Here is a 9,353-nt window from a genome sequence, read left to right on the forward strand (position 1 = left end):
TGGCCGGGAGCGGCCACTGCGCTCCAGTCTGGGCGACAGTGAGACTCCAACTCAAAAAAAAAAAAAAAAAAAGATAGCACCAGGAAGGGTAGAGGGGCACACCTCATCAATAAGGGTACCTGCATAATGAACATTTGTATACCTAACCCTGAATTGTACCCCACATCTTTAAAACTAAAAGTTACAAAAATAAAATAAAAGATAGCACTGCCAGATGCGGTGGCGCCTGCTTGTCATTAATTCCAGCACTTTGGGAGACCAAGGCGGGAGGTTTGCCTGAGGCCAAGAGTTCAAGACCAGCCTGGGCAACATGCAAGACCTCATCTCTCCAATAAATAAATAAAAATAGCCAGGTGTAGTGGTAAACACCTGTAGTCCCAGCTACTTGGGAGGCTGAGGCAGAAGGATCACCTGAGCCCAGGAGGTAGAAGCTGCAGTAAGCTATCAGCATACCACTGCACTCCAGCCTGGGTAGCAGAATGAGACTCTGACTAAATAAACAAATAATTAAATAATAGCTCTTATTAAGCATCACTGAGACCCAGAAGTGGTGAGTTTGAGATTGCCAGGTTATCCATTTGAGGAAGAAGAAACCCCTGAGTCCCTGGGGATCTTGTGGGGAGGGACACAGCCCCAGGTCAGCTTCGTGGTCCTAGTGCCTAGCATTGCGCCCACCCCTGACACCCATGGTGATTCCATCTCTGTATCCCCAGTAAAACCAAGCCCACCTGCACCTCAGCAGTTTCCACGGGGTTGATTCTGGGCTCCGAGAAGGTGCTGGCTCAGGGGTCAGGGGTCACACAAACGCCAGAAGGAGGAAGTAATTGGTTTGCCAGGCTGTCCTTCCCTTGGCATGGCTGGATAAACTTTGATCTGTCCTGAGAGGAATGTGAACATTTGGCTGTGGCCTGCAGGGCAGTCGTTGATTTTACAAGAAATGTAGGCTGCGGTGCAGATGTGCTCTAAATTATTCTGGTGGGATTATGGAGGCCACAGCCAGGCCTCAGAACACCATGGCCACCTGCTGCCACACCTTCTGTTTGTCCAGAGGCAGACTTGTTCCCAGCAGGACTAGAGTCAGCCAAGGGCATCACGTGCTCTCGTCCCGGCCTGCCTCGCCCCTCCTTCCTTGCCCCCTCCCAGCCCATAGTCACGTGGGTGAGGGTGGCAGGCACCAGGGCTGGGCCCAGCCCCCTACACCACCCGGACAGACCATCCTAAGACACCCTTTTCCTCCTGCAGGTGCAGCCCCAGCGCATTCACCTACGGCCCACTGGTGGCACCTGTCTGGTGTGCGGTTACCTCTCTCCTATGTTTAATTCATGGCTGGGGCGGCGGGGGAGGGAGGATGAGTTTCCCAAGAAAGGAAAGAACTCCCCTGGGGTCTTGCCCAGTTCCTGCTTGCCTGAAGTGCACATAGTCGAGGCCTCAGCCTCCTCTCTGGGACCAGGGTTGGGGAGTGGAAGCCACCGATGGGCTTGGAGGACACTGTCCCAGCCAGGACACTGCCATCGGTCACTAATCTGTAGCCCTGGAATGTCTGCAGGCCAATCAGCGGGGTCTCTGGGGGCTCCCCAAGGGCGCTAATAATCCTGCAATGATTAGCAGGGGCCATGGGGTCAGTGCACACCGCTCTGCCTGCTGTTGGAGGGGGTGTGTGAAGGGCGGGCTGGCCAGGCCAGAGGCCAGAGCAGGCAGGCATCCCAGGGAGCAGTCCGTCTCTTTTCATGCCAGCGCCAAGGGGAGGCTATTGGGACACACCGATTACTTACTATCCAGTCTCCCTCTTTTGTCTGCCAGCCCAGCCTGATTCCTCGAGACTGAATAACTCCATCCAGTCTGAGAAGCAAGTGAGCTGGACGGCTGGGCGAGACCGTGCCTGGAGCACCCGACAGGCCATGCTGCGGCCACCGCCCTCCCCCGGGCTGGGGGCCCTCTTGCCTGTGGTCCTGGCCCTCCTTGGCCTCTCCTGGGCAGAGGTGTGGCCCCTCCAGCTGCAGGAGCAGGCTCTGATGCCTGGAGGTAAGGGAGCCGGTGAGGATGGAGGTGGAGGAGCCATTGTGAACGCTGCAGAGGGGATGCTGGGAGACTTCTGGAAGCTGGTCCCTGGGCGTGGGAGCCCTCGCAGAACTGGGGGGGAAGAGGGAGGAAGGGGCGGGCCCAGAATACCCACTGGATTCTGCAGTAGGGGCCAAAGAGACTCAGTGGACAAGAGGAGTCCCAGGCAGGGGGCTGCTGGGAGCCCAGGGCTGGCCCCCTCCTCACACCCAGCTCCAGCCCCCCATTCTTTCCCACTCCCCAACTCCCAGCATTCAGCACAAGTGCTGCACCATACCTCTTCTCTCTCCCTGACTCCCACTGCTTCCTCCCTGTCTCATCTCCTTCCCTCTCTGTGATCCGCACCCTCCCCCGCACCTACACAGCCACTCCTGTCCTTGGATCTTAGGTCTTGTTTCCTAAAGGTCACCTCACCATGAGGACGGGCCCAGCCCCCTGGCTCCGGCGGGCAGCCTGACCTTCTCTCCCCACCTGCAGGCCTGAGCAAGAAGGAGAGTTTCTTGCTTCTCTCCCTGCACAACCGCCTGCGCAGCCGGGTCCACCCCCCAGCGGCCAACATGCGGAGAATGGTGAGTGCCCCCAGCCCAGCTCTGCTCTGCCAGAGGGGCGGCCAGAGGGATAGACCCCAGAGGAGGGCTCAGGAGGCCATGCCTGTCCAGGCGCCCTTCCACCTGGGCAGGGTGGGCGGGGGCAGCCGGGCACTTGTCCACTGTGGGGACCAAGGCCCTGGTCTCTGGGGGGTTATGTGGCTTCTTCCCCCCCCCACCCTCAGGGCAGGAGGTCAGGCCTCTTGGCTCACACTGGCCCGAGGGCAGACCTTTTTCCTGCCCTGGTATCTTGTCACCATGGAGATCAAGAGACAGGAGGGAGCATCCCCTCCTCCTGGGAAGGCTTCATGGGAGTCCAGTGGGATGGGAGGGTCAGAGGCCAGAGAGGGAGAAAGGCCAGGACTGGCCGACTGGCGGGGGCTTGTGTGTGACCAGGACCCAGCATGCCTTTCTGGGCTTATCTGGGCCACTAGGAGGGGCCTCGCCCAAGTTCCCTCCGCATTTACTTGCTCACATGTCACAGCAGGAGCTGGGGTCGGGGGAGTGTGGCATTTCCCACCACCCTGACTGGGGTTGCAGGACAGGGGCTGTCATCTGGAGGCTCAGAAATGCTGCCCCCATTGTCAGGAACCCCAGGAGCCCCAGCCCGTGACAACAGGCCAGGGAGCAAGGGCCGGACCAAGTGGGGGAGGGCAGAGTTCCCCATGGCCGCCTTCCAAAAACTCCTCTGAGGCTGGTGGCCACGCAGCGACCTTGAGAGCTCTCAGGTCAGTTTCCCAGGAGGTGGGGGTGGGGCAGGCAGGCAGAGGTGGACTGGGAGGGAGTCGCTTCTCCTCCTTTTTCCACCCTGAGCATCTCTGCCCCTTCTCAGGCCCAATCCCTGGCAGCCAGGGCTACTCCCAGCTGGGGCAGCCAGCGGTGGGTGCTCCTGTCTAGGACTCCACAGGCAGAAGGGACTGCTGCAGTCAGCGGGTTGGCAGCCAGCACTCGTGCAGGGCCCTCCTGGCTAAGTCCTAAAAGCCTCATTTCGTTTCTTTCTTTCTTTTTTTAATTGGAGTCTCACTCTGTTGCCAGGCTGGAGTGCAGTGGCACACTCCCGGCCACCACAGCCTTGACCTGCTGGGCTCAGGTGATCCTTCCACCTCAGCCTTCCAAGTAGCTGGAACCACAGACATGTGCCACCACACCGGCCAATTTTTTTATTCATTGTAGAGATGAGGTCTCACCATGTTGCTCAGGCTGGTCTTGAACCCCTGGGCTCAGGCAATCCTCTCGCTTCTGCCTCCCGAAGTGATGGGTTTACAGACATGAGCTACCATGCCCGGCCGTAAAAAGCCTCATTTAAATCAAAGTGCAGGTGGAACCGTACCACTCAGCCTCCTCACCTGCTGGGCCTGCGCACTCCAGGGCACCCCTTCTTTGTGCACAGTGGAGACTGAGGCCCTTAGGGTGATTCAGGGCTGCTGAGGGGCCCTGGGAAATCTCCACCTCCCGGCTCCACCCTCGTCAGAGGTAAAATCACAGCCTTGATAACAGTGCTATCCTATGGGGACCTTATTGTCCCTCTTTTACAGATGAGGACATTGAGCCTCATGGAGATTGGGTGACTGCCAGAGGTCACTGGGCTTGATGGGTGGGGGGATTGCCAAGCCCCTCATTTCAGAAGAGAGAATGGGGTGGGGGAAGCAGAGAACTCCACTCACTGGGCCCAGACCTGGGAGACCCCTCACACCCTCTATTTCCCCACTGGTACCCCTGTTTACTCCAAGGCCGGGGGTGAAGGGCCCAGGAAAATAGGATGGAGAGGTATGGCTGCTGGGGCATGAAGGAGGGTGGTTTGGCCAGGTGGGAGCAGCGGAGTCCTTCTAACGATGGCCAGAACACAGAGCCAATCTGAAAACTGCTTTCATGACCAGGCAGGAACAGGAAAGCAGCCCATCCGTGCCGGGCAGGGCCTAAGGGTGCTCACAACAGGACTCTGGGAGATGGAGGCTCAGTCCTGGGAGTAACTTGGCTCTGGGTAAGGTGTCAGACACCGCCTGTGCTTTCCCACCCTGGCCCCAGAGCAGTGGAGGAGACCGGCTTAGAGTGTCAGGTGGCCAAGCAGGACTCCTCATCCAGTGCTGTCTTCTCTGCATGACCTGGCACCCATGGATGCTTGGAGACCATGGTGAAGTTGAATCATTGAGGCCTGGCCCAGCAGCCAAAAGCCTCTGGCTGATGTCTCTGTTTGTGCCACCCCCAGGACTGGAGTGAGAACCTGGCCCGGCTGGCTCAAGCCAGGGCAGCCCTCTGTGGCGCCCCTGCCCCAAGCCTGGCATCCACCCCGCAGGTGGGCTGGAACGTGCAGCTGCTGCCCACAGGCTCGGCATCCTTTGTCGACGTGGTCACCCTGTGGTTTGCAGAGGGCCAGCAGTATAGCCACACAGCGGCTGAATGTGCCCACAACGCCACCTGCACCCACTACACTCAGGTGAGTGCATTGCAGGTGAAATCCAAGTACCAGCTCTCAGACCCCTGAGGCCGGCTGGGTCATCTCAGAAGAGGCTACAGTTTGTCCTAAATTTGGGGATTCCTATTCCTCCACTTTGCTTAGTTTTATTTATTTCAACCTTAAATATCAATCATTTCAAGCATACTTGTAAATTTAAAAAAGGACACCCTTACCCATTACTTGGATTTAGAAGATGTTACTAAACTAAAGCCCTACTCCTTTTTTTTCCCCCTCAGTCCCCCCCCCAGAGAGAACCTTCCTAAAGTTCAGGTGTCCCACTCTCAAGCAAGTTTTCTCTTTTTTTCCTTCATCCAAAACATATTTGTTGAGTGTCTCCTAGGTACCTGGCACTCTTTAGTGCTGAGGACAGCATTGGAAAACCCAAGCAAAAACCCATGCATATTTTAATACCTTTACTATACGTATACATGTTTTTATACCTTTTCTACTTGTGCAAGTGGGTCATGTGTTTTTAGGTCTTACATAATCTCGCTGTATGTCTCCTTTTGAAACTTGATCACTCCAGACCATGTTGATAAGATTTACTTCTTTTGATCCATATAGGCATGGGTGATTCACGTTGACTGTGTAAGCATTTCACTATGAATAAAATGCAGTTTATTCATTCAGAAGGATGTGGGTAGACATCTAGGTTATTCCACTTTTTTATTATTTTGTTTTATTTTTTGAGTTGGAGTCTCACTCGATCGCCCAGACTGGAGTGCAGTGGCTGCTCCCAGCCACCGCAGCCTCGCCTGCTGGGCTCTGGCGATCCTTCCGCCTCAGCCTTCCAAGTAGCTGGAATTACAGGCATGCGCTACCATGCCCGGCTGATTTTTTGATTTATTGTAGAGATGAGGTCTCGCTGCCCAGGCAGGTCTCGAACCCGCGGGCTCAGGCAATCCACTCACCTCAGCCTCCCAAAGGCCCGGGATTATAGGCTGAGCCACCGAGCCCGGCTCACTTTTTTTATTGTTACAAGCCATGTTGCCATACACAGATCTGTGGTCAGGTCATCTGGTGCATGTATGTCCAGAGTTTCCCTAGAGAGACTTGGAAGGGGAATGGCTGGTCAGAGAGAACGTGCACCTGTAGCCAGGTGTTGCCGAAGTGATTGTGTCAATTGTGCAGACCAGCAAACCAATCCCTGCTTCCCTGGTGTCATCAGGATCCTGAATTTTTGCCAAACTCAGGGGTGTGAAAACCTTGCTGTGTTTTTATTTGCATTTCCCTGATTACCTTTGAGACTGAGCATATTTCTGTTCATATCCTTTGCCCATTTTTATAACATGGTTTGTCTTTTTCTTGTTAATTTGTAGGTATCCTTTCTATATGCTTTTTTTTTTTTTTTTTTTTGAGTTGGAGTCTCACTCTGTCGCCCAGACTGGGAGCGGCCACCGCAGCCTCGACCTATATACTTATTATTGGTCATATGGCTCATAAATACTTTTTCTAGCATATGACTTGTCTTTTCTCTGTTTTTATGTTATCTGTTATTGTGTAAAAGATTTGTGTTTTTTTTTTTTAGTTAGAGTCTCACTCTAGTGGTATGATCACAGCTTGCCACAGCCTCGACCTCATGGCACAGGCAATCTTTCTGCCTCAGTCTCCCAAGTAACTGGGACTACAGGCATGCATCACCACACCTGGCTAATTTTAAAATTTTGTGTAGAGACAAGGTCTCACTATGTTGCCCAGGCTGGTCTCGAAATCCTAGGCTCAAGCAGTCCTCCCTCCTTGGCCTGAGATTACAGGTATGAGCCACCACGCTGTCCTGTGTGGAGGATTTTAATATTAATGTAATTCATATCACTGGTCTTTTTTTTTTTTTTTTTTGAGTTGGAGTCTCACTCGGTCGCCCAGACTGGAGTGCAGTGGCCGCTCCCGGCCACCGCAGCCTCGACCTGCTGGGCTCCGGCGATCCTTCCGCCTCAGCCTTCCGAGTAGCCGGAATTACAGGCATGTGCTACCACGCCCGGCTGATTTTGTGATTTATTGTAGAGATGAGGTCTCGCTGCCCAGGCGGGTCACGAGGTCTTTTTCTTTATAGTTCTTTTTAAAATTGTATTATGTTTAAGAAACCCATTCCTACCCCATATCAGAAAGATGTTTTTCCTATATTTTCTTCCAGTGTTTAAATGCTTTCCTTTTTCATACTGTCATTTAGTTGTGTTTTTCTTTTCTTTTTTTTTTCTTTTCTTTTTTCTAAGTTGGAGTCTCTGTTGCCCAGGCTGGAGTACAATTGCACAATCATGGCTACCGCAGCCTCAATCTTCTGGACTCAGGCAATCCGTCCCCCTCAGCCTTCCAAATAGCTGGAACTACAGGCGTGCACTACCATGCCCGACTAATTTTTTTTTTTAAGTCAGAGTCTCACTCTGTCACCCAGGCTGGAGTGCAGTGGCATGCTCATGGCCACCTCAGCCTCGACCTGCTGGACTCAGGCGATCCTTCTGCCACAACCTTCCAAGTAGCTGAAACTACAGGCACACTCCACCACACCTAGCTAATTTTTTATTTATCGTAGAATCGAGGTCTCGCCAAGTTGCCCGGGCTGGTCTCGAACCTGCAGGCTCAGGCAATCTACTCACCTCAGCCTCCCAAAGGCGCGGGATTACAGGCTGAGCCACTGAGCCCGGCTCTAATGTTTTTTTAATGTCATTTAGGCACCTGGAATTTTTGTGGATGGTGTGACATAAGGACTTAATTTTATTTTTTTTGATCTGGGCACCTTTTATTAAGTATCGAGTCCTTACCCAGCTGGTTTGTGATATCACCAGCATCATACGCCAAGCTGACATATCCACACAGGGCTGTCACTGAGCCTCTGTTCTGTCCTGCTGGTCTTTTTGTTTGTCCCTGCACAAAATGTGTTTTGATTGTTACAGCTTTATTAAAAGCTTTGACAGGACAATTCCCCATGCTATTTTTATTGGTCAAAAATTTCTTGACTGTTCATGGCTCCTGACTTTTTCCTGTGAACTTAACAGATAGCTGTTATCAGCTTACAGATATTTCCTCCTAATCTGAGATTGTTAAGCATTTTTAAAAAATTTTATTTTAAAGATGTAGTGTACAATTCAGGGTTAGATATATAAATGTTCATTATGCAGCTACCCTTGTTGATGAGGTGTACCCCTCCCTCCCCTGGAAGTTTTCCTTAACTGCCAACCCCACCCCCCGGCCCCTGGCAGTTTCCCACTACTGCCAATCCCTTTCTTAAAGTATTATGATAATTGTTCCAGGTCCACTTGTGAGTGAGAACATAAGGCACTCTGTCCTTTGTTTCTGTGATAGATCACTGAGTATTATCGAACTCTAAATCCATCCAAGTTGCTGTGAAGTCTATATGTTTGTCCTTCTTTATGGCTGCATAATATTTCATTGTGTATATGTACCACATTTTGTTTTAATCCAGTTCAGTTTCAATGGCAAGTATGGTTGGTTCCATGTTTTTGCTATTGTGAATAGAGCTACAACAAACATGCATTGCAGGTATCTTTTTTGTAGAAGGATTTGAGTTCCTCTGAGTATATCCCCAATAGGGGGATTGCTGGGTCATATGGAAGGTCAATTTCTAGTTCTTTCAGAAATCGCCACATTATCTTCCAAAGAGGTTGTGCTAGTTTGCATTCCCACCAGCAATGTAGAAGCATTCCTTTTTCTCCACATCTTCGCCAGCATCTGTTGTTGTTTGTTTTATTATTGATGACCATTCTTACCGGGGTTAGGTAGTATCTCAATGTGGTTTTGTTTTTTTTTTTGAGTTGGAGTCTCACTCTGTCACCCAGGAGGGCAGTGGCATGCTCCCGGCCACCACAGCCTCAACCTGCTGGGCTCCTGAGATCCTTCTGCCTCAGCCTTCCAAGTAGCCAGAACTACAGGTGCGCGCTACCACGCCTGGCTAATTTTTTATTTATTGTAGAGACAAGGTCTGGCCCAAGTTGCCCGGGTGGGTCTCGAACCCATGGGCTCAGGCAATCCTTTCGCCTCGGCCTCCCAAAGTGCTGGGGTTACAGGCTGAGCCACCGATCCCGGCCTCAATGTGGTTTTGATTTGCATTTCTCTGATGATTAGTGAGGCTGAGTACTTTTTCATGTGTCTGTTGGCTGCCGGTATATCTTCTTTTAGGAAGTGTCTTTTTAGCCGGGCTTGGTGGCTCAGCCTATAATCCCGCGCCTTTGGGGAGGCTGAGTGAGTGGATTGCCTGAGCCTGTGGGGTCAAGACCCGCCTGGGCAGGCGAGACCTCATC

The 9,353-nt window shown here is 52.4% G+C and overlaps 1 protein-coding gene across 1 annotated transcript in view; it reads left to right on the forward strand.

Annotated features, from left to right (window-relative positions):
* Nucleotides 1–1,898: 1,898 nt before the first annotated feature.
* The window catches only part of LOC103265651 (C-type lectin domain family 18 member A), a 19,966-nt gene continuing 12,511 nt past the window's right edge, over nucleotides 1,899–9,353 (forward strand). The window contains exons 1-3 of the mRNA XM_008063304.1: nucleotides 1,899–2,022; nucleotides 2,536–2,627; nucleotides 4,852–5,079. Of these exons, the coding sequence (XP_008061495.1) occupies nucleotides 1,899–2,022; nucleotides 2,536–2,627; nucleotides 4,852–5,079 (444 nt within the window). The remainder of the gene's footprint in view (nucleotides 2,023–2,535; nucleotides 2,628–4,851; nucleotides 5,080–9,353) is intronic.

Source organism: Carlito syrichta, unplaced genomic scaffold (genome assembly GCF_000164805.1).
Source record: "Carlito syrichta isolate Samal-C Ts95f unplaced genomic scaffold, Tarsius_syrichta-2.0.1 Scaffold306734, whole genome shotgun sequence".
Lineage (NCBI taxonomy): Eukaryota > Metazoa > Chordata > Mammalia > Primates > Tarsiidae > Carlito > Carlito syrichta.